Raw genomic sequence first — 26,175 nt, 5'->3', positions numbered from 1 at the left:
AAGGCTGCCCAGAGCAGGCCACACAGCCATTCGGCCAAATATTACGCACATGTGCAACTTAGCAGGCTAGGAAAGGAAAAATAAGTGTGTACGTAACAGTCTGGAATTTTTTTTAAAAAATGATTTAATTGTCCTTGTTTGCAGCAGCCAAGGAAACAGACTAGAAACAGACTCCTGGATTGCAGAGTTTGAGTTTATTACTGTAGTCCACGTGTTTGGGCTGCAATCCTGCACACACTTACCTGAGAGTAAATCCCACAGAACTCAGCAGGGCTTACTTTTGAATAGGCATGTATAAGAATTGGACTTGACCTTGATGGAAAATTCTGTACCGTTGCCCCTTCTAAGCAGTAAGTCATGTGCAATGTGATCCCAAGCATGCTTATTCAGAAGATCCTTTCTGTTCAGTGTGCCCTACTGCCACATGCACACAGAATCGGTTTCTTAGGGGCAAACTAGGCAAGTGGGGTTAACCACATGTAGTTTATCTAGGTATCTGCTCTGATCCATATAGTAGCATGGGCAGGAGAAGAGAGAAGCAAAACTGACCCATTCACGTCGCGCCCCCCCCCCCTTCTGTGCTCCATCACTTTGAGCAATTGTCTCTCAGCTCTGGTCACTTCCTGTATCAAAACTGGACTGGGAGAAAATTGCCTAAAGCAATGGAGATGTAAGGTAGGGTGGTTGTGCTTGCCACCACCATGGTCTAGAGAGAGAAAGGGAGGAGCCCTTTCTCCCTCTTTTATAATTCTAGCACTTAGGGGTCAAATACTGGGAGATTCAATATGGGCAAAAGGAAGTCTTTTCCCATCCAGTGCATAGTTCAGTGATGACGTTCACTACCACAGGATGCAATAATGACCCCCAACTTGGGCAGCTTTAAAAGTTTAGGCAAATTTATGGAAGGATAATACTACTAGTCAGTGGCGACTGCCCTCCCAGCAGCTGTCAAGGCAATAAACAACTATTTTACTTTTAAAAGACAACCGAAGGCAGCCCTGTTTAGCGATGTTTTTAATGTCTGATGCTGTGTTGTTTTTAATATTCAGTTGGAAGCCGCCCAGAGTGGCTGGTGAAACCCAGCCAGATGGGTGGGGTACAAATAATTTTATTATTATTATTATTATTATTATTATTATTATTATTATTATTAATTATTATTAGGCTATTATCCAGGATGGCTATCTCCAGTATTGGAGGCAATATTACTTTGGAGCACAAATGGCAGAAGTTCATGCTCTGTTTGTTTCCATAGGCATCTCTTTAGCCATTGCAGAAACATAATGTAGAACCAGATGGGCTGTTGGTCTGATGTTGATATGTTAACACTTCTGCCTATTTATGTTAAGCACATGCATAGTTTCTATGAAAATGGTACAAAAATCTATTTTAATATTTTAGTTAACCATGGATTGCAAAGCAACTAGGATTCTATAATTTACTTGAATGACACACTTGTACAAAATAAAGCCCAAAGGATCTAGATACATAGGCAGTTGCCTTATACTGACCATTGCCTTATACAGACCACTGGTCCATCTAGCTCAGTATTGTCTGCACTGACAACAACAGCAAATTTCCAGGGTTTTCTAGGACTGAAACTGGGACTTTTGCATGATACTGTTGAGCCCCAGCCCATCTGTCTCATGCTCTCCAGTCTTTGGCAGAGGAGACAGGTTTTATACTGAGCAAACAAGAGTCTCACAGTGTGGTGGTAAGGAAACCCAAGAACTAAGCCATTTACATGAAATCAAATATGCCCCATTAGATTTTTAAAAATAAATACATTGTAACTTCGAAATACACAGTTCTCAACACTGCAGAACTTCAGGGATAATCCCAGAGGCAGTAGCTTCCCCAAACATTTGTGTTCATGACCTTTTCGTGTTGTAATAGATTCTTCAAAGAACTTTACACTGTTTATCCTCCAAACAGGTGCAGCACAGGCTGTGACAACTTGACCTGCTGCTCAGCAAGCGTAAAGGTCCCAGTCCTGTACATTGCTTCATAGCTGATACTTTGCTGAAGTTGGGACAAATGCAGCAACCACCTTTTATAACATTAGGACAATTTGTATTCATCCCCTCCACCTCCCCACAGGAGACACAGGGTAAATGGGTAGGTTTTCTGCTTGGAAGAGAGTAGGGGAGATTTATGGAACAAACCTCTTCTGCCAATATCTGTTTGTTAGTAGTAAATCTAAAATGAACACTACAGGACATAGGAACAAGGACACAGGTGGGTAGTTTTAGATCTAAAAGTATTACTGTGCCAGTATGCTACAAATCTCAGATAGTTCTCTGCAGGTGAGAAATATGTAACTGATTTCTTCTAAAGCAGGAGTAGGGAAACATTTTCAGCCCAAAGGCCACATTTGCTTCCGAGCAGCCTTCTGGGGGTGATGGGCAGGGTCAGAGGCAAAGGTGAGTGTACCTTTGTATGTGTACCTTTGTACAGTACAGTGGTACCTTGGTACTTAAACGGTTTGGCTCCCGAATAAATCGGCTCCCGAACGCTGCAAACCCAGAAGTAAGTGTTCCTGTTTGTGAACGTTTTTCTGAAGCTGAACGTCCAACGCAGCTTCCACTTGAGTGCAGGAAGCTCCTGCAGCCAATCGGAAGCTGTGCCTTTTTTTCAAAGAGTTTTGGAAGTCGAACGGACTCCCAGAACAGATTAAGTTCGAGATCCAAGGTACCACTGTAGGTGTCATGGACTGATTGGATGCAGAGAAATGGTGGGAGGAACCAGCTGGGGAACCCCCAAGGGAAGAAGGCTCAAAGCCCAGGGAGTGGTGGTGGGACGATGGTGAGTGGTCACAGGGAGAGGAGGGAGAAGACTGGGAGGTGGAGGTGTCGGACACTGGGGAGGTAACAGGGCTTAGTGAGCAGGGGGAGTCTGTGGCAGAGAGAAGTTTGGAATCAGAGGCAGAAGCTAAAGCTGGGGAAGAAAGGTCATGAGGCAAAGATGAGTCTGGCTGGTGAAGAGGCACAGGTGTCTCCCCTGCCTGCTGTGACAAGCTTCGCTCCTGCTCCCGTCTCCCAGAACCAGAAGAAGCATGAACAGGGCAGAGAAGACATTGGCTGCATGCAGATACAGTCTCAGATTGCTTGGGAGAAACCCTGGAGAGGAAGAGACTTAGACAGCTTTGGGGAGGCAAGAACCTTCAGTCTCAGCAGGGATGAGATGCTGTGCTCATTAGACCTGACACTCTGCCAAGTCTGTGCAGATTGTGCTTTTGCTAATAAAGAGTTAACTCCAACTTGCACAGTGTGATTTACTGCCAGCTCGCTCTTGACAGTAGGACAGGTTCTATGCATACCACACATTCACACAGCCCTCCCTATCCTCCATCAAGGCAAGCAAGAGGCAAATCAAAGTTCAAGGACACATTTTACCCTGGCAAAAATACTCAAAGAGTGTGTGGAGAAAGGCAGGTGAGGAGTGTGGCCTAGAGGGAGAGGAGGTGGCCTCAGGAGAGTCCCAAGGGCCAAATAGAGGAGACTGGGGAGGTGGGGGCTGCATCTGCCGGGGGGAGGGCTGTTCCCCATCCTTGTTCTACAGTCACAGAAACCTAAGATGTAAGAAAAACCTCCAGTTATCAGAGCCAGAATGTTTACACAGTCCAAGGTCCATTATTTCCTTGACCTTCCTCTTTGTTTCCCTCCCTTCCTGCCTTCCAACATTTCATCCCTTCAGAAAATTCCAGCACTCTGTGTAAACAGCCTTGCAAGGGAAATGCATGTAAATCCAAGAGAACTTTGCCATTTTCTCCATTTGTTGACATCCGCAATCCCTTGGAAATTTGGGTTCCAGAAAACACAGAGGGGCAGGGCACTGGCACAGCATTGCAGGCTCCTCTGTTACCGCCACAGTCAGCTATTGTTGCAAAAGAAAAGTGGCTTATGTAACAGCACTGACTTCCAGTAATAAACTCATTGCTGTGTTCTAATTCACATGCAAGAATTTAGTTTCTTCTCCACCCTTCCAGAGGGAGCTCACTGCTATGCAGTGGGAGATGCAGAGGAAACACTTTGCCACCATACGCATGCTTTCCTTTCCTTTAACTGCATCACCTCTCTTGCAGTATCTAAGCAGATGATAGCCAGGCCTTCGGAGCTCTGTGCATTGCACTATGTAAGCCTTACAGCCAGCTGATTGCCAGGGCTTGAGCGGTTCCCACATAAGAGCTATGATTGTTGATGCTTGGAAAAGACAGTGTACAGGGCTTTGCAGGTGATACCCATCAGATTACTGATGTTTCTTGAAAACCCCTTTAGACCAGCCACATTTTTACCATCAGGTGTAGGACAGATGGGAATGGCTTGGTTGGGCAAAACCACCTTGTTGATCAAATGGGGCTGCAGTCAGTGCAACTGCTACAGCAAAGGTCGGAGCTCTGTGGTCTGAATTTGGTTTTCCAGGTCTCTCTGGCTGGCCCTTGGGACTCTCCGTAGGACATTCACCCTTCCCCAGGACACACATCTTACCAGCCCTGATCTACATCCTTCTCAAGTGTTTTTCCTTTGCAGGAATGTGTCCTAAAAATGTGATAATGTTGTGCACTTGCTTGGCTGAATAGAGAAATGGTTGGATGGAGAGATGAGTATGTGCAGAGATGGTGTAAAATCACTTACAGTGGATTCATAAATAAGTTTGCAATTAGTGTCAAGTGCATGAATGAATGTCTGTCCAATCACAAATGTCAGACCTGGAGGAAAGGTCCTCCTCTGTGGAACAGGCCACAGTTCACCTTGGCAAGAACTTTTTGTATTACTAGTGCTACTTACCTGTTGCTTCTAAGCATTGTTCTACATTTTGTCACCCATTCTGAAGGTACCAGTGCATTCCCATTCCCATTCTCTGCCATATCTCTTCAAGCCCTTGTTTGTTCTTTGTCTAGCCTTCAGTGCCAGTCCTCCTGGCTTCTTAGCTCTTCTGTCTCTGTGCATGATACAGCCCAGTCTATTTGAGAGCAGCCTGCCCAAATCAACACCTAATCTCAATTGCAAGTAGGTAGCTGTGTTGGTCTGCCATAAACGAAACAAAATAAAAATTTTTCTTCCAGTAGCACCTTAGAGACCAACTAAGTATGTTATTGGTATGAGCTTTCGTGTGCATGCACACTTCTTCAGATCACATCTAATCCAATTGATGGATTGCTTTGCTATAGCTGGCCTTCCTGACTCAGGCTCCTTGCTGGTGTAAATCTCAGATTGCTCTCTAGAAAACTTCTCCTGCAAATATCAATATCCTCCTCCCTAATAATAATAATAATAATAATAATAATAATAATAATGAGGAGGAGAACTTGAAAGGCATGAACAGCACACTGTCTTAACCCAATGTCTAATATGATTCCTACTAATTCAAAGTTTGAGCTTTGAATAACATTGAGTAACATTCCTAAGAAGCTCTGGTTAGTTCTCTTGAAAGTACCATCCCACTCACCTGATTTTCCGGACTGCTGTTTTCATTGCCCATTTTGATAAGAAGGTCTCGAAGTCACTCGCTACATTAAGAAAGCCAGCTGCAAGAAATGAACATCTGTGTAAATACTGTGGGGAAATAACTTTCAAGAAGACAAGCCCCCTGACCCCGCAGTCATGATACCTCCCTGAGCTGTTCCCAGTAAAAATTATTGCCAAGGCTTGCAGTGTGCTCTGCAAAGACAGTTTTATTTATTTATTTATTTTATAAAATGTTTATTGAATATTTTAAGCAATACAACACCAATCACATAAAACACCATCACCAAAATAAAAAAGTATACACAAACAAAAGAAATACAACATAGTTAAATTTCAAAAACCAAATTTCCATAACCTTCCTTTCAGACTCCCTCACATCTCCCTTTCCTGCGTTCCCATTTACAAAATCATGTTCAGCAATACTTGTTTGTACCTTTCAAATATTATATCTCCAATTTTACCCTTTGTTATCAAATATTTAAATATTTAGACTTGCCATAATATTGATCAAATTTCGTCTTTGTTCTTATAATTCAGTTCTTTTCATACTTCTTTCCACTAGGTTACTAATGCCAAGTTATCTTTCTATCCTGCATCATTCTAACATTCATACAATTTACAATACTTTTGCAGATAATCCTTGAATTTCTTCCAGTCCTCTTCCACTGTCTCTTCTCCCAGGTCTCGGATTCTGCCAGTCATTTCTGCCAATTCCATGTAGTCTATCAGTTGCATCTGCCATTCTTCCAGAGTGGGCAAATCTTATGTCTTCCAATACTTTGCAATAAGTATTCTTGCTGCTGTTGTCGCATACATAAAGAAAGTTCTATCCTTCTTTGACACCATTTGGCCGACAATGCCCAAAAGGAATGCCTCTGGTTTCTTAAGGAAGGTATATTTAAATACCTTTTTTAGTTCATTATAGATCATTTCCCAGAAGACCTTAACCTTTGGGCACGTCCACCAAAGGTGAAAGAATGTTCCTTCAGTTTCTTTACATTTCCAACACTTATTGTCTGGCACAAGCAAAGACAGTTTTAATGACAAGGCTAGATTAAGTATGGAAAGCCTTGTGACAAATCAGATATTTGGAACCTTAGTTTACTCATTCCCCCCACAGGGTCAGCCCTGTCATTGCAGCATAGTGAAGTGGCCTGTTTCAGGTGGCACTTTGAGCCAGGACAAATGAAGACTGTGGTCTCTAGTCTCCACATACGATGCTCTTGTGCCACATAGGGTTTCCCCAGCATTGAAGTAGCAGCTTCACAAATGTTGATAAAAGTATGTGCTCCCTATTGATAATACTACCCCCCTTTCCTCTAGTTTTGCATTTACACATCTGATTTGCTAACTTGTATTTGTCATTCATGCAGAACTCGACCAGATTCTTACACGAATCATTTATGCATCATTCTGAGTCCTAATTTTAGCAAAGTGACACAAGCAAACACTGAGTTACCCAGAGATTACATCAGAACAAAACCCTTGTGTTGCTTTGCTTATGTACATAATCACACACGCACTGCCTGGTCCGCTGATGGTGGTGGTTGTTGCTTTGTTAATATATGACTTTATTGGGAGTAAGACGTGCACTTCTGAGTAGACAAGCACAGGATTGTGCTGTAACACTGTTATTCTAACCAGGACGCGTAAAAAGCATTAGCATGATGAAATTCAATACCCATATGGTATGAGCATATGTCCTATGATGTTTTCTTTTCACCTAATTAGAGCTAATCTCTTAATGTCTACTTTGCACCAATCACTATGCTGCAATGCTTTGAAATATTTTAAAACTCCCCACCTTCGCTTTAGGCTGGAATGCAGAAGCTGGCCACACAATAATCCCGTGCATGTTTTCTCAGGAATAAATCTAATGGAGCTTGTCCCCAAGTAATTATGGATAGAATCGCAACTTTGGCATTGCTATTTAATTTTAAAGGTAAAGGGTAAAGGTACCCCTGCCCGTACGGGCCAGTCTTGCCAGACTCTGGGGTTGTGCGCCCATCTCACACAAGAGGCTGGGGGCCAGCGCTGTCCGCAGACACTTCCGGGTCACGTGGCCAGCGTGACAAGCTGCATCTGGCGAACCAGCGCAGCACACGGAACGCCGTTTACCTTCCCGCTAGTAAGTGGTCCCTATTTATCTACTTGCACCTGGGGGTGCTTTCGAACTGCTAGGTTGGCAGGCGCTGGGATCGAGCGACAGGAACGCACCCTGCCGCGGGGATTCAAACCGCCGACCTTTCGATCGGCAAGTCCTAGGCGCTGAGGCTTTAACCCACAGCGCCACCCGCATCCCCCTATTTAATTTTACTCCAGTGTAAAGGCACAAGGGCTGTTTCTCCCATGTATTGTACCACTCTCATACAAAATGGCAAATTTATAGGTATATGCAGTGTACACAGAATTAGGACCCTCTGCAGCTAAGTGCCCCCCCATCAAGTTATGTGTATACATTGTTAGCTAAGAAGATACCTTTGCAACATCAGTACAAACAATGAATTGCCATTGTTGAATTCTAGTATTTTAGTATGCTGGGTTGTATCTATTCTTCATTTCTCCTACTCCCTGATTAAAGGCCTTCTTTGGTGCCACTGAACTGAACTGCGTATTGTGTTTCTAGCCAATGAAGTCAAAGCTGTGACTATTTCGACACTGGGAAACAGAAATCCCTGGGATCCTAACAGGGTGGGATTTTTAATGGTGCAACTGGAGTCTCACCTTTCTTTAAAAAAGAAAGAAAGAATGATATGGAACATATTGTGCAGGCTACCTTCTAAGCCAGTTGATGCCAACCCAACCCAAGCAGAAGCAGGGCTTTTTTTCAGGGGGAGCTCACAGGAACTCGGCTCCAGCACCTCTTAACTGGACACCATTGCCATTAGAAGAGAACGAAGGAGGCATTAATGGTGAGTTCCGGCACCCCTTTTTCTAGATAAATAGCACTGAGCAGAAGGATGAGGATAATGCTTGATCTGGCTCTGCAGGACAGAACACTTGCTGGAGCTGGAAGGGCTCATTGACTTCCAGCTCTATTTGTCTATGATGCTAGCACCTCCTCTCCTTTCTGGAGGGAAAGATTTGTGTGGACAGTTGTGGGACACAGATGGGGAGGAGAGATAGGATGGGTTCTTGGAGGGTGTTGAGGATGGATGTACTGCTGAGGCTGCCTCCTCTGCTTTGGCTGCCTACAGAAGGACTTTTTGAAAGGGGAGAGCTCAGAAGTGTCATACCTGTAGGTATTCTCTTTGTTGCCCATTGGCCTGGTGGAGCAGGCAGCTGCTCTGGCCATGGGGCAGTTTTGAGGAAGGGTGTGTGGGTGTGTATCTCTGTGCATGGAGTTGTGATCAACCCACTTACTGCTCTATTTGTTTTGTGGTCACATGGAGCAGTAGTCAAGCAGCTACTTCAGGGGTCAGCAAAATTTTTCAGCAGGGGGCCGGTCCACTGTCCCTCAGACCTTGTGGGGGGGCCATACTATATTTTGGAGGGGGGGGGAATGAACAAATCCCTATGCCCCACAAATAAGCCAGAGGTGCATTTTAAATAAAAGGACACATTCTACTCCGTGGGCTGGATTTAGAAGGCGATTGGGCTGGATCCGGCCCCGGGGTCTTAGTTTGCCTACCCATGAGCTACTTTAATGTGTGTATTGGAGTGGGGGAAAGCACAGGAATTGCCTGTCACTAATTATGAGGGTTTTTAAAAAAAAAAATGGCAGTGGGTGAGTTGAAAGAACTACAATAATAATTATCCCATTACTGTTGTTTTTGTTTTGCTGCCTGCTGGCATGTGGAGCAGACAGCTACTTGAGAGGGGCCTCAGTTGAATATGATGGTGAGGTGGAAATGGCAAACTTTTCTAGTTTCTACTGCATGCCTTAGAGCAGGGGGTGCTCTGGAACTTGGGGTGTGGGTGGGGTGGGAGAGAGAGGCGAATACAGAGGCATCATCACATCCTTTCCCCTTATTGTCCCCAAGTTGGGGGTGGCAGCAGTTTGGGGAAAGATCCCAGTGCAGAGGCACTGTCATTATTATGGTCATATTTTCCTAGACTGCTTCAGGTTGTTTGCAGGTGGGGCAGTGCAGAAGCTTTATCACCATAATAATTAGCATCATAATTAGTAACGTGGTTTTTTTCTGGGTGGGGGCACTCATTCCACAGGCATTGTCATTATCATCAACTTTCCCTCCTACCAAGCGAACAGCTTGGATAGTTTCCAAGTTGTCTGGGAGAGGGGAGCACAGAAATATTGCTATCCTGTCCTCACACACCCTCTCGTTTTGAAGCATTTGCATTCATTTAGGTGAAGGAATAGGATCACACACACACACACACACACACGCAACAAAAAAGGGTCGAACACAGCGCCACACAGACCATAAAGTCATCACTGCTCATACAACTTTTACTTAAGCACAATACCCTCCATCATTCCTCCTCTAGAGCTGTTCGGTTCACATGGGTCTCTCCCAGCAACAACACCCCCCTTTCTCTGGTTCCACCACTGGAATTCTTAACTCAAGAAAAAGGTAGACCCCAGAGACAATATGAGGCAGCCGACACACCACACCACACCATGTGAATGCTTTACCTAGCTATGTAATTCCTCCTCATACGCCATTCATGATGAATATCTCAGTATAAACCGTCACTGAAAATATCTCTGACCAAACATAAATATATTGTTTCACTATTCTCTTAATTAAAACACAATTCTCTTCACTGAGAGATTACAAGATTTTGCATTACCCACTAGGATCAGGTCTCACAAATAAGTGACATTTGCATATTGATTTTTTAAAGAAATAACAAAACCCAACCAGTAAATTTCATTTGTGTTTTCCATTGTTACTCCTAGATAACATACTTTTAAAGCCTGCTGTTTTAAAATACAGTTTCAGCTCAACTGTATTTTAGAATATAGTGCTCATGTAAACCTTGTCCCGTGAGAAACTTACTCTTTGTTGTGAGAAACAAAAAGACTTAATAGGAAGAAATTCTTAGCGCACTTACGTTCCAGGATAATTGTTTTTGTTGTCCCTCTGACCCCCCTTCTGGCACTTCAGCAAATGTCTTTGGCAGCTCACGCTTTCCAGCTGCACACCTCACCAGTCTCCACCTTTGTTTTCCTCCTCTGCCTTCCTCTCCTCTGAATCACATGAATCTGGCTCTCTTTTAAATGACCCACCTTGAATTAGGCATAACCAGTTGAACAAATAACTTTGACTCCACCCCAGGTACAGAGCAGAACCAGTCAGTTCCCCACACTCACTCGATAAGTGCTACTTAAGAGGGAGAGACAGATCCCCGAGGATATGGAGTTGAAGACAGACATCGCAGCATATATCAGAAAATGGAAAATTTGGTTACCTTCCTCTGCTTTCCTATCTTATTTAGAGGGCCAAGGCACATATGACCTGTGGGCTCTTTGTGGGTATCACCACACACACACACACTGCAACATCCACAAACACTTTATTACTATCTCAGGACTCTCAGCTTACATTTTAAAATACTGCATAAGGAAAACATAAGGGAAACTTTTTTGTTTATTATGTAAATATTTTCATAGCATCCTTCATAAAAAATGGATTTAAGGGCAGATAGGTAGGGCAGACGCGGGTGGCGCTGTGGTCTAAACCACAGAGCCTAGGGCTTGCCGATCAGAAGGTCAGCGGTTTGAATCCCTGTGATGGGGTGAGCTCCCATTGCTCGGTCCTTCTCCTGCCCACCTAGCAGTTCGAAAGCATGCCAGTGCAAGTAGATAAATAGGTACCGCTCTGGTGGGAAGGTAAACAGCGCTTCCATGCACTGCTCTGGTTTGCCAGAAGTGGCTTAGTCATGCTGGCCACATGACCGGGAAGCCGTAAGCCGGCTCCATCGGCCAGTAAATCGATATGAGCGCCGCAACCTCAGAGTCATCCGTGACTGGACCTAATGGTAAGGGGTCCCTTTACCTTTTTAGGTAGGTAGGTAGATGATGGATAGATAGATAATACCCCACCCATCTGACTGGGTTGCCCCAGCCATCACTTTGGTTGTATCCACTGCTGTCACTTTGCCTATATCCCTCATGTTCTTGCAGCAACAGACAGCATTGGACATAGCCCTGGAGAAACTAACACTTCTATCACATCAAAATGTCTACAGTGAATAATGCACAGCCCACACATCTGAAATACTGCTTATTACGGCATGTGGGGTACAGAGGCGGGCAACAGGACTAGGACCAGCTGCCTCAGATACTGCTGCATTGGGGGATTTACATATCAGTAACCTGCCAGTTTTAGGAGGAAGTGAACTACCCTCCAACAGGCATGGTTGAAGGGCAAGTACAAGTGAGGAAGCAGAACTGGGAGTGAACCAAACCCTATCAGGTTGAGCTTCAGCTGCCAGGCAACTGTGAAGTCAAGCCTCACCATGTGAAACACAGGCAGTAAAATAAGTGGGAACCCCAATGTTGCTTCAGATGGGCAGGTACATAAGATCAAGAATGAATTTTTGTGATTGTGTGTTAATGAATTCAGAGTTTCCCTTTGGCCTGTTTGTTTTCCCTGCTATCTTCAGAGAGCTTTGCTGCTGTCAACTGCCGACATGACCGTCTGTGCTGGGAATAATTTCCCAGTGATTCATATTTGATAGGTGGAGTCGCACAGACAGAAACTCTTTGAAATGAGGTGATGCAAGAAGCATGGCACCTGTTTATGCTCTGAGTTAATAGTTATTATTAACCCTTAATGTCAGCTCCAATGACTACAAGAGATTGCTTGACAGAGCCTGCTTGCATAAAACTACCAACTCCTAGGCAGACTTCAAGGTCTAGTGCTTAACGTAATTCTGCACAGTGCTGTGGCATGTTAGCACAATATATTGTATATTCAGCCTGTTTCTATACAAATTTAGACACACCCAAACCCACTGAAATCATCAGGTTCAGGAGATGCACCAAACCCTGTGCCGAATTGTTGCCTAAACAGGAGTTCAGACCCAAGGATTATTACCTTGTTTGCACCAGTATTCTGGGCAACTTGTATGTACACAGCAGAGCTATACTGCTGCCAGTGCTTTTAAGGAGACTCTGTGACAGCAACTGCTCCAGAAATGGTAGCACGACACCTAGAAACAGAACAGCAAGTATCTCATAGAAAGAGCACCTGCCTTCCTGAGTGGGATATTGTAGGAACTGTCTATATGGGTTTCCGGAGGGATGGACATGTCAGCCTCTTGCAGCAAAATGGTGAAGGGTCTTAAAGACTAACATAATTATTATGGCCGATGCTTTCATGGACAACAATCCTCTTCATCAAGTGCACAGAGTGTTATCCCAAGTTGCAGCTGTGGCTGTTGTATTTACACAGCTGGAAGAGGGAGTGTTCCAAAATCCAATTTCCCTATCTGCAGTCTGAAGTGGTTCAGTTCACTCTGCTATCACACAACTCTGCCAGTTTATATCCACCTCATTTTGATGTATGTGTTGACCATGCATATGACAGTATATAGCTCTCTCTCAAATAATCTGCAGGGCTTTTTATAGGTTAGTTGGAGCCTACCATCCAGGCTTCTATATAAAAGGCCCACGTGGTTGCCCCATTTAAAATGATCTTCCAAGCCTCTCTGAATAAAAGTGGTTCCCATGCAGCTCAGGTAACCTGTAAAGGACACAGCTCCTCCTGCCACTTCCGTGGGGAAGACCCATAAAATTGGCCCCACCATGTGGATGAGTCATTCAGATGTTTCCCCACCTCCATCGTGAGTCTGCAGTTGGACAAGAAACTCCTAAGTCACATGGAGAATACTTAAAGGGCATCTCAATCAGAGATAGCTGTTGGAGGCTGTTCTTTTGAGTGTAAACAAGCAGTCAGTGACTCACACATAAAGATCTGTTTTCCAAACAGTTGCAGGACCATCCCTGTCATCAGACAGAGTAAAGCAGCTGCCTCGGGCAGCAGATACTGAGGGACAGGTGGGGAGGTATTAGAGAACAGATCTGTGTGCACCATGTGCTCTCTAAGCTAGCTTGTTGTTCTCAGGTGCAGAGGAGGATGGTGTCATTGTCGATGAACAATCCAACAGTGCTAATCTGGTTGGCTTCTCTATGTAGAATGGAGAGATTGCCAGCTTGCCCTTCCCTTCATACAGCAAAATGTATTGGGCCAGCCTTGAACAGTAGTTATGTCAGTACGTTTGCAGCCGTGAAAAGCAAGAGTAGAGCAACTTGTGTTTCTCTCCAAGTATCATTGGACTCCAACTCCCATCGGTCCCAGCCAGCATAGCCAGTGGTTGGGGATGATGGAAGTTGGAGTCCAGGCTTACTTAAAATAATGAAAGAAATAAAGTAAAAAGGTGGCACTAATTAGTTTCTGGGTCTATTTTTACACAAGCATCTATTTTCTCTTGATTGTTGTAGTACAACTCCAGTAAGCCTAAGCAGGAAAAGACTCCCCCTGGAAGGAACACGAAGTCACTTAATGAACAAAGTGTCTCAGTTGCATTGCAACCTAGTAATTAAGGCCAGTTGCTAAACCATATTATCATGCTTTCTAACTGGATCATGAGGCTATGGAAGGGAGCTCCAGCAGGTCCTTCTGCTTGGCTGTTGAGAAGGGAATGAACAAAACCAGCTTCTGTTGCCCCAGATGGCATAATCCCTCAATGCTTCAAACAAACACCCAACCTAATCTGCTTCTCCTAATGAGAGAGCTAAAGTTGTGCAACACATGTGCTTTGCCAGCCTGGCTCTGGCACTATTTATACCTGATGTGATCATTTTCCAGTCACTAAAACAAACCCCCAACAGCGTGAGGCGATCTGTTTTCAGGATCTAGGGACACTTATATTTAAAGGTGCTTGTGCAATACCCAGTGAGACTGCACTACACTTGCAAACACTTTGGGGAACTTGAAGACCAGATGGCCAAGATGTAGCTTTGCATTTTGTTGCAGAAGGGTAGGACTCATATCTTGTAAATATTACTGGCAATAAGGTTCTAAGTTTTTTAAACAGGAGCTGTGAGCATAGACCTTCTCCTTAGAAAATCTGCTCTGTAAAATTTGACATCTCAGTAATCATGCTGTCTGCCCAATATGGGTGCCCTGGACTTTGGCTGACTCTGGCTTGTCTTTAAGATGTACCTCCACCTATGCTCAGCCTGTACCTTTCTAAATACATCCAACTGCTAAAGGGGGGGCATATGCCTCTGGTGACCTCCTTTCAAAGAAAAACAGAAGCCAGGTAACGGCTGTGCCCCAGAATTTCTTGCTTATCAGAGACATGGGGTGAGTGTGAGAGTATATTATTTCCAGATGCTGTATCCTATGGCTCTCACATCCACATTAGATGTGCTGCTTTTAGATCCGAAGGAGATCCTGCTGTTCTCCCTCCTGCTTTCTTCACCTGCCTTCCCACGCCCAAGTAGAAGCTCATCTCTAACCTGAAATGACCTTGTTAGGGTGGGTAGGTTCAGGGGTGGACTTTGGTAATATGGCACCCTGAGGACAAAATTTGGCACGCCCCTTCCAAATATTTCTTATTTTCACAATAATTCCTTTTGGTACGTTTACCTGTATATTTACCCATATAAATACAGTTTGTTTGTTGTTACTACTACTACTATTACTATCACTATTTTGCACCACCTCGAATTGGCTCCCTATGCAGGGGAACTGCCCTAAATCCAGCGCTGGGTGGGTGTCTTAAAACTGGAACAAATTAATCATGTACTTTCTTTGCGCTACTTCAGTATCAGACTGGCATGTCTCTGAATACTAGTGTCTGAGGCTTACAAGCAGGTGAGAACTATTGGACTCATTTAACTACTGTCTTCCAGATATGCCTCAGGGTGATGTACAAAATGCAACACAAATCTATGAAAACAGTTAAAAAACAACACAGAAAGTAACCACAAATATGTTTAAAAACAATACCAAATGCACCCGTGGCAGAGATCTGAATGGAAAGCATTCAGATTGGGGAAGCGTGTCACATCCAGTTGATGGGTTTCCCATAGGTATCTGGTGAGCCCACTTTGAGAACACAAAACTGGACTCAATAGGCCTTTCCAGCAACACTCACCTAAGGTGCATTGTAAAATTTTATGTCTTGGCAGGAATTGCTGCAACTCCCGTCTGCAAGTTACTGTTCAGAATGTCCAGGAATATTTCCTCCCAATAACATATACTCTTCTGGAGAGGAACTGGTATTCGGGAATACAGAAACCCTATCCCCCAGACCTCACTGTTTTGATCTGGAGGAGAGCCAAAGGTTGGCCAGACTCATCGGCTCTGATCCTAAAAATATCCACACACGTAGAACCCCAATTTGCAACTAAGACTTGGAGTCTGTAACTGTTTGAAGAGCTGAGGCCAATGTATGCATAATCCTGGGACAAGGGTAGGGGTTTTGGTGTTGTGTTGTTGCTCACAGAAAAGATTAATATGAAAGAAAACAACCCAAGGTTTCTTCAGTCTAGGTTTTTTTTGGGGGGTGTAGTAGATATACTCACACAGTGTACCCCTAAAAGCCTCATGCACCCCCAAGCTGAGTGCACACTAGTGTTACACATGTATAGCACAAGCTAATTGTAGTTGGGCCGGAATCAGGTTATAGTGCATTGTGTACATAGAAACTAAAACCAAACACCCATGTAGACTGTCTTCTGCTGCAGTGTTCATTTTTTACACAGTTCCTTTTCTACGTGTTTGGCTCCTCCAGACTGGTGTTTGTTTGTTTGTTTGTTGCAAATTTTGTGTATTCTGCAACATGTCATTGGTGCTATAGCAGTGTGTTAGTGGTGAATGGTTAGTGGATTTATATTCCTCTTTATTAGTTGTTCTTGAATGCTTCCCTGAGACCTTAATGATTATCTGTGGTTTTTTTCAAATGATGTTTTAGGTTTTAGCGGTGTGCATCACCTTGATACCTTATAATACAGTGATATAGAAATACTTTTGTAAGTAAAATAAATAAAAAGAACTTGCCTGCATTGTTGCTATCTAGAGGGTTATTCTTGGGCTATAGCACAGCAAAAGCAGAACCAAACAACAACCACCTTGTAACATTTGTTGTATAAAACACTGCAGGATTTCAGCAGAAAGTTATGTGGAAAGAATGCAGACTGCCCCTAGGCTTTTTGCAGGTGCAAACAACATTGAGAGCAGGGTGATGCTTACTGCCCCAATACCACCATGAGCGCAAATAATCATAAACGCACAATAAAAAGGGCATTTGGAGAGGCCCCTACATTGGTGCTAAAGTGATAAATGCAAAGAAAGCTGAGCATGCACGTGACTGGGGAGAAATGAAGTGTGACAAAGGTGGCTGTTACCTTTCTGTAGATATCATCAAATGAATGGGACAGGCCTTCATATTTTCCTGACTAGAAATGCTAAGACAGCAACTGCCTGGCAGTTCTGAATAAGATTCTCCAAATCTCCATGGGCTACATGCATCTGCCATGATACTCTCCCACTTGCCCCTTCCCGTCAGCATTGCAAACAAATCTGTAGTGCTAAAAGAGTGAAGCCTGGTGCACTGCAGTTTTGGGGCTAACTGGAAAGCTCCCATTGCCAAACTTCAAGGCCCCGTGTGCAGTATGCTACATGGTCTATGTGCCACCACAATCTAGATGCTTCTGTTGTGTCTGCTGAGACAGCTGGTGTAAATCAGGAGACGCTGGGCATAACAAAAAAATACCTGGTGCAACTTTGTATTGCTTTATGCTTTTTTTGAAAAGCTTGCAGCCCCCCCCCCCCCCATTTTTTTTTGAAGTGGCAGATTTTATATTTACATCAACAGATTTGTTGAGTGCTGCTGTGGTCAGAATGCCATCTGTGAGCCACTGGATGTATTTCGTCTTTAATAACATTGCAAACTAAGTTTAGCCAATTTTGAAGCTGATTTGAATGGAACATGAATTTTCCTTGACATTGGAAATATCACCACGATTACCTCTCCCTTCAATAAACAAAGATTCTTGTCCTTTTCAAATAACTCAAGCTTTTGACAAAAACAAATGTTGACCACAGGTTTCATACAACTTTAACTTAATGGTGGATTTTGGCTCAGCACAACTGCGTAATATTCCAGATCTGTGGGTAACAGTGACTAGTCTAATAAAGAAAGTGGTTAAATGTAGTCATCAGCCTGTGAGTTGGGAAGGACTTGGAAACAGTGAGCGATAAACCAGTCGGGATGTTTTGCAGACAGCTTTTTCCAATACATTTTTCCTTTTCTATAATATTTGCCTCGCATAATAAGATAACTCAAACCATCTGCACTGACTACTTCACTTCCACTGATTTGCAACTGTTCCAGTTACATTATTCCCCAGTGTGCACTTCATGCTACAAAAATGGCTGCAGTTCCCCATTCGATCTATGCTGTAATGAGGGATGAGTCTACACAAGCATGCATACCACTTGGCCACTGCAATGGCAAGTTTGTGTGTATATAAAACCTTGCAATCTATTATGGAATCAGTTTTGATGAAGTGGGTATTAAAATGTTTTAAGGAAACCTTTTAAAAATACGACATGCCCTTTTAAAAATATGACATGCCCAGTTTACTGACACCAATGCCCTACCTCTGTATTCAAGGTATATACAGTGGTACCTTGGGTTAAGTACTTAATTCGTTCCAGAGGTCCGTTCTTAACCTGAAACTGTTCTTAACCTGAAGCACCACTTTAGCTAATGGAGACTCCTGCTGCTGCCGCGCCGCAGAAGCACGATTTCTGTTATCATCCTGAAGCAAAGTTCTTAACCCAAGATACTATTTCTGGGTTAGTGGAGTCTGTAACCTGAAGCGTCTGTAACCCGAGGTACCACTGTATACATTTTTAGTTTAAAGGGGAGGCAGGAATATACATAAAAGCTCCACCCTTTTCCAACATCCCAGTGTATGCCAGCTCCATGGCAGATGTCCTACATTCAGTGCCAAGGTCTGCACTTGAATGCCTTCCCCAGATTAGGAACCCTGGGGAAGTTTAGGGAAGGGCCACAACTCAGCGGAAGAGCATCCATATTGCATGCAGAAGGTCCCAGATTCATTCTCCAGCATCTCCAGGCAGGGCTGAGAAAGATTCCCATCTAAAGCCCTGCCAGTCAGTGTAGACAATATTGAACTGGACAGTCCAATGGTCTGACTCATGATATCGCAGCTTCTTATGCTAGGTTTCCAATTGGAGGGAAGCATTCAGTTGAACGTGGTTACCCTAAACGCTCAGAAGACAAACCTGAAGCCAACATACTCAGGACTTGCATACCATCTCCCTCCTCTCTTCAAGTCCACATGTGTTTCTCCAAATACATGAATGTATACAGAAGTCAGAACAGGTTTCACCACAGCTTGCAGACAACAACTGAGTGCAATAAGTTCCTGTTGAAAGAGAAACTCATTCGCCACTGGAGATAACATATGCAGAGCTGGACATGTTGTTTTATTTGGTTTCCCATGCAGCAACCTGTTCCAGATACTTACAAAAAACAACAACTGTGTGCATGCAGCTTTTATATTGGCTCCCTCCCATGTTCCTAAACTGGGGTGCTCAAGTCTTGTAGACAACATAGGATAAAATCTTGATTTCTGTTTCCCATTGTACCTCAACCCAAAACCTGAGCGAGGCAAATGTGCTTGTCGAGTCCTAACATGCACCATGCAGTATGAAAAATTTAATTAGTCCAAGAATGTGCTTGTGTGATGTTTCAGACCTGCTGAGCGGTCCGCTTGTAAACGTGCCATGATGCCTAATGTTATTTTTTCTCAAAGCGGCAGAGCTCAGCATGCAGATTCCAAAAAGAAAGAAAAGGGAGTTTGTCATTCATGTATAGCTTCAGTACAAAGCTTTACAGCAGTGGGTGTGTTCATCGCCTCAGCACTGCTCTGATTCCACCTTGGAATTAGCTCTTTCACGAAAACAACAAAAACAAAACCTACATAAAACAAACCATAACATCCCATGATTTTGACATCCAGTCCTTATGACTAGGAGAAAATGGACATCTCAACTTCCTTGTCCAATTGACTATTTAGGTGCTAGTAGCAAGCAAAATACTGTAGTACATTTCTGTGGTGTTAAAATCTAGGCCTCTGATTCGAACTCCATTAAAGTTTTGGAAACTTTGCAGAATATTTTTTCCCAGAAGCTATTCTCTCTACCATCAGGAATGTCAGCAGCTCTTCTTTGTAAAGAATCCAGGTGGCCAACAATTAAGGCAAGAACAGATTGCGCTCAGTTAAAGTATATTAAAAGAATTTCTACTAAGCCAATTGAGCATTTTCCTGTGCTGTGCTATATGGAATTGGATGATAACCAGCTCTGGAAAGCAGCTTGTCAGGATGCTTTAGACAAGTATTATTTTCCAGAACTGTGGTCTGCATTGACCAAAAAGAAGTGTCAAATAAATGATTGGCTCTTCTGGATAGAATCCAGAAGGGACCTGCAACCAATGAGAAATGCCCAATTTCCCCCTTGGTATTCACTCCTGAGAACAGAGCATTCTACAGCAAATTATCTGGCCAAACTCTCACTAATTTCCTTAAGAAATGCCTTTATTTAACTGCGTTTCCAAGTGAGGCCCACTCTAGTCTTGGATGGCTGCTGTTACAAGGTCCCATACGCAGGCAGACTTTGTATTTCATAGAATCATAGAATCATAGAGTTGGAAGAGACCACAAGGGCCATCGAGTCCAACCCCCTGCCAAGCAGGAAACACCATCAGAGCACTCCTGACATATGGTTGTCAAGCCTCTGCTTAAAGACCTCCAAAGAAGGAGACTCCACCACACTCCTTGGCAGCAAATTCCACTGTCGAACAGCTCTTACTGTCAGGAAGTTCTTCCTAATGTTTAGGTGGAATCTTCTTTCTCGTAGTTTGGATCCATTGCTCCGTGTCCGCTTCTCTGGAGCAGCAGAAAACAGCCTTTCTCCCTCCTCTATGTGACATCCTTTTATATATTTGTACATGGCTATCATATCACCCCGTAACCTCCTCTTCTCCAGGCTAAACATGCCCAGCTCCCTTAGCCGTTCCTCATAAGGCATCATTTCCAGGCCTTTGACCATTTTGGTTGCCCTCCTCTGGACACGTTCCAGTTTGTCAGTGTCCTTCTTGAACTGTGGTGCCCAGAACTGGACACAGTACTCCAGGTGAGGTCTGACCAGAGCAGAATACAGTGGCACTATTACTTCCCTTGATCTAGATGCTATACTCCTATTGATGAGGCCCAGAATTGCATTGGCTTTTTTAGCTGCCGCGTCACACTGTTGGCTCATGTCAAGTTTGTGGTCAACCAAGACTCCTAGATCCTTTTCACATGTACTGCTCTCAAGCCAGGTGTCACCCATCTTGTATTTGTGCCTCTCATTTTTTTTGCCCAAGTGCAATACTTTACATTTCTCCCTGTTAAAATTCATCTTGTTTGTTTTGGCCCAGTTCTCTAATCTGTCAAGGTCGTTTTGAAGTGTGATCCTGTCCTCTGGGGTGTTAGCCACCCCTCCCAGTTTGGTGTCATCTGCAAATTTGATCAGGATGCCCTTGAGTCCATCATCCAAGTCGTTGATAAAGATGTTGAATAAGACCGGGCCCAAGACAGAACCCTGTGGCACCCCACTAGTCACTCTTCTCCAGGATGAAGAGGAACCATTGATGAGCACCCTTTGGGTTCGGTCAGTCAGCCAGTTACAAATCCACTGAGTGGTAGCATAGTCAAGACCGCATTTTACCAGCTTCTTTACAAGAATATCATGGGGCACCTTGTCATTTGTGGCCAACCTCAGGTGGAAGACATCACTCATTATCTGTTAGCCTGCCACTTATATAGAGACCCAAGAGATCGCTTTCTGAAACCTTTGTTCACAGAAACACATAGGTACACTATAAATGGTTTGATTTCTTTTAAGTGACTATATTAGCTTTGTAACACAGTAGCCCTCTGTCCACTGGCTGCAAAAAAAATAAATAAAAAGGAAAAAGGAGTTCGATAAAATTGCAACAAATTGTTTTGGTAATTCAGAGGCTTAATCTGAAATCAGGCTAGATTTAAGCTTGTTGGTGTCTCTGGTATCTTCTCTCTCTTTCATCATGGATGTTGGCTTATTTTTTTGATGTATGTTCTGTATTATTTTATTAATACTATTGTTACAAGTTTGTCATAGCTAGAACAATAAACATATGAACTTGTTACTTGTTAAATTAAAATTTTAGTTACAGAATGGTTGTAGTAAATACTTTGCAATACCAAACATTTGGAGTCCTTGACAGCTGCACACTTCAAAACTGTTTTCACATTTAATCCAGTTCAAAGTTCTGTTTAAACTGGTTGCTATGCAATTCATCGACCTAAGAAGAGCCCTGCTGGATCAAACCAAAAGCCCATTTAGTCTAGAATTGTCTTCCTGCATTGGTCCAACCAAAAGGGGGGATGGAATGGAGTGTGCTGTAAAAGGGCATGTCTGACTGTCAATCTGAACATTCAACACAGCAACAATTCATTGAAGTTCCCACTTGTTTGCTGTTATTGTTAAGTATAATGTATCTCATCCTTCAAACACACACACACAGAAATCAATCCAGGCTCAAATCCTGCCCCCCCCCCTCCAATCAGCTACGAAGCTCACTAGGTGGTCCCAAACCAGTCAATTATCTCTCAGCTCAACCTACCTCACAGGATTGTTGTGAGGTTAAAATGAGGCAGAGGGGAAGAGAAGCATGCAGGTCTTAAATAGAAATACTTGCAAAATAATAGTTAGGCTAAGGATCTGAATATGTGAAATTTAAGTTAAGTTTAAAGTTAAGATGAAAAGAGATAAAGATGTTAAGAGGATTAAGTAAATTTTATGAGATATAATTTTGGAAAACCGTTACAATGATACATAATGAAATTCAGTCAGGGGAATTTGAGGAAGTCATTTAACTATGATATTAATATTGGGTCAAGTTCAGTTATGATCTGTGTTTGTTTGTCTAAAAATGAGGAAAACTAATAAAAAATTTTGGGGGGAAAGAGAAGCATGCAGGTCAACTTATTTTTGTTGTTGTTATTTATGAGATTTATATACCATCCTTCATCCGAGGATCACATGGCAGTTCACATTAAATAATAATAATAATAATAATAATAATAATAATAATAATAATTACAAACAATACCCCCACAACTTAAAATGCGATAGATTGTTTAATTAGTAAAAGGCCTGGGTGAAGAGGGAAGTTTTCACCTGGCACCTAAAGATATGTGATGAACTTAAATTCCTTGGAAGAAAGGGGGACAGGAATATGAATATACTAAAACTGGACCAAACATTTTATTTCAGGCACCCCCGACCTTCGGCCCTCCAGATGTTTTGGGACTACAACTCCCATCACCCCTGACCACTGGTCCTGTTAGCTAGGGATGATGGGAGTTGTAGTCCCAAAACATTTGGGGGGCCGAGTTTGCTGATGCCTGTTTTATTTCTTATAGATGCTCAGTATATATACAATTAGTTCTAATACAAGTAGTTCTAATAACCTATGCTATTATAATTTGGTTTAAATCAAAATATAAATGTAAGTTGCTTAAAGGTTTCATTACGGTCAAGAGGTATATGATTCAATGACTTGAAAACAGACTCTGTATGCTCTGTTGGTACCCAGTAAAATCATAATAAAAGCATAATCTATAAAAATATATTTTAAATAAATATTTCTGTCAGGTGCAATGGGTCAGTGCACCTGGGGTCAGAATCACCTTCCCCTACCACCCCTTTAAAGAACAGAAACAGATCACAGATGCTGAAATTCTGCCCCTACATGTATATGTGGAGGCATCTTGTAATGTGTCAGGTATTTTAATCAAGTCATTCAGGTGAAAAAGGTGATGAAAAGAACAGCCTTCACCAATCTGGCAACCTTCAGATGTTTTGGACTACAATTCCCACCAACCACAGCCAGCTGGAGCTAGGGCTGATGGGAGTTGTGGTCCAAAACATATGGCAAGCTACCAGGCTGGTATAATATAAGGAGGCTTGAATAATTGAAAGCAGCAAATACCATCCCCTGCATTCCTTTTTATACCTGAAATGTATGATAAATAAAATCAATGTATTGCATAAACGTGGTAAAACAATTAAATAAATGCCAGCAAGCAGCATTTTCAAAGTTATGACAGCCTAGAATAAACATTTATGAAAAGTACACCTTTGAATGTTAATCTGCATCATTTAATCTCAAATTGGCATCCCTATTCCGGCTTCAAAATTCTGAATGCGTTTCCAGACAGTCACTATTTTGGAGTGTGATTCAACTGTATGTCGGCAAATTCAGGTATATGGAGCCGTTGGGGCTCTTGCTCAATAAACTTGCTTCCTCAAAAGAACGGACCTTTTGCAATAAGGCAAACAGTGGATAAATGCACTGGAAAGTGGAATGAAACTTGCTTTGACATAGCCTCCCCACAAACAAATAAGAATGACTGCTCAATAAACACCAGAAGCACCTTTACACACACAACTTCAGCCTGTAATGCTGAAAAAGGAAAATCTCTTCACAACTTTCCAAGCTGAAGGTTATAAACCACTTCTGTAAGGAGGAAAGGAAATGTTTTTCTGTAATACTCTGCAAAAGCCCAGCTAACAAAATTATTCTAAGCTTTCTGTTGTCAAAAAGGATTTACAGAAGTGTGATTTAGGATTTACTTACCTCGTTTTCCTCCAATCAAAAAGCGAAAACGGTGCCCCTGATCTGACAACGTCCTTCACTCCCTGCCTTTTCCTCCTGTGTGTGTGGATCCCTTTCCCCCTGGATCACATGAAAGTGTTCTATTAATGTGAATTGGCTTAGGTTTGAGAACACTATGCTGGATAGCCGTGAAGTGTAAGGAATCTGACCCCGGGAGCTCAAAGCTACAACACGTCAGTTCTCTGCAGGAATCCCCCGTTACTGGATGGGAAAATAGCATAAAAGGAAATGCACTCCACATGAACACACCCTCCCAGGTGCTGTAAACTAAATGCAGAATGTTTTATTCCTTGGTTTATTACTAAATGCAATATTTATATATTATGCCAGTACAGCCCTTTGGGATTTTAACTCTGTGTATTTTTGGTTTCAACTTTAAAACACACATACTTAGACGCATAATACCTCTCTGCTTGCTCACTGGATAAAATTAGGACCAGGCTCAAATTGAAGCCCACACAGAAACCTGAAGGCTCAGATCCTAGCTGAGAGCAAAGTCCCACTGAATGGGACTTATTTAAAAATTTACATGCACAGGATTTGGCTGGGGTCCTGTCCAGCCCTGCTCCCACATCCTCTTCTACAGGATGATCAGCAAATGCAATTCCTAAATGATTAACAGCACTACTATTTCAACACTCCTTTTTCCCCCCAGAGAAGGCATTACTCTAAAATAAAAACAAAAGGTAGAAGCCATATTTATTTATTTATTTGCAAGGACTGGGGTAGTCTGTGTAGAGTCTAGCTTCTCAGCTATTGCAAAGAGACAGACGGCTGCATTTAACCCTTTCCTTGCAAAGTTTTCTCGTTTAAAAATAATGCTCCCACTCAAACCTGCTGCCTGCCTGTCCCACACGGTTGCACTTCCACAACTGCCGTGCTGCCTTTGTTCCATTAGAGGGCATCCAAGAGGTCTTGCTTTACTCAGAGTTCACAGGCTGAGGTTTTGTCTTAGCCTCTTAACCAGGAAGACTCTGGCCTTAGCTGTCAAGAGGGAAATAACATCAGAGAGCTCACGGTGAAAATAACTTTAAAGCAGGGATGACGAAGTGTTGTCCTCTGAGCATTGTTTGACTACAGTTCCCATGAGCCCTCTCCACTGGCTATGCTGGCTGAGGATGATGGGAATTGGAATCCAATAACATTTGAAGGGCCTCACCAGTTCCTCACCCCTGCTGTCAGGCTGCATTCACCTCTGTTCGTAGAACATACGTGTAGTTTTTTTTGCAATATGGAATCATTTGTCCTTAAAATATTGCTTGCAATCTAGACTGATTCTAGATGCTGCCATTCAGATGTGGGTGCAGTTTTCTGATGTGCTTGAATGTGCTATGCACACTTTTAGTTATTGTCACCTGTCTTAAATCTTTAGGGAAGGCAGGGCTCCAATTCTGCACACATGTGCTATGAAGTAAATCTGAGTGTATTTAAGACTAGGCTGTGTATATGCTAAGCATACTGCAGTGAGGAAGCCATGCCTTTTAGGGTTTTCATTTGGCTTTCTTGTTAAACTCATACTGTGGCCAAAGGTCTTTGCCTAGCAACAAAAACAAGCAGCCCTACACAGCGAACCACTGTGGCTAACTGGTATATTAGAAAAAAAGTTTTTATTAAGCTCACTTGTCCTTGATTTATTTTATTTTATGTAAATGGTCCTGAGTGCTGCAGCTTAATAAAGCTCATTTTTGGGCTACTAGTTGCAGCAGGCTCAGACGATCATATGCTGCTACTACCCCCTGCTGGGTGCCACATCTTCCTCATGTACCAAGCAAGAAATCAGAGTGTGCGGAGGCGGAGCGCTCTCTCTTTATCACATGCATTTGTTCTTAAATCGGAGTGCTAAACAGCATTCACAGTCACTGCCTGCGCATTTCTTCTGCTCAAAAAAACACTAACTCAGACTGAACTGGGTGGGGAAAAGACTGTGCTGGTGTTTTCCCGCAAGTCCACTCGCGGAAATTTCTTTGGTTTGTTTCACTGAGCA

General features: G+C 43.0%; 1 protein-coding gene across 13 annotated transcripts in view; it reads right to left on the bottom strand.

Moving 5' to 3' along the window:
* Window positions 1–24,345, bottom strand: part of TACC2 (transforming acidic coiled-coil containing protein 2) — a 162,246-nt gene extending 137,901 nt beyond the window's left edge. For 6 of the 13 annotated variants that reach the window (XM_077930301.1, XM_077930304.1, XM_077930307.1 and 3 more), the window contains exons 1-2: window positions 24,153–24,338; window positions 5,449–5,527 (exon numbers count right to left, since the gene is read on the bottom strand). In XM_077930301.1, the coding sequence (XP_077786427.1) occupies window positions 5,449–5,481 (33 nt within the window). In that variant the 5' untranslated portion in view covers window positions 5,482–5,527; window positions 24,153–24,338. Of the gene's footprint in view, window positions 1–5,448; window positions 5,528–10,487; window positions 10,640–24,152 lie in introns of those variants that run through there. The other 7 variants (XM_077930311.1, XM_077930312.1, XM_077930313.1 and 4 more) reach the window with 4 other exon arrangements.
* Between the last annotated feature and the right edge of the window lie 1,830 nt (window positions 24,346–26,175).

Source organism: Podarcis muralis, chromosome 6, assembly GCF_964188315.1.
Source record: "Podarcis muralis chromosome 6, rPodMur119.hap1.1, whole genome shotgun sequence".
NCBI lineage: Eukaryota > Metazoa > Chordata > Lepidosauria > Squamata > Lacertidae > Podarcis > Podarcis muralis.
Note: the sequence above shows the minus strand (reverse complement) of the source record. Positions and strands in the feature narration are given on the sequence as shown.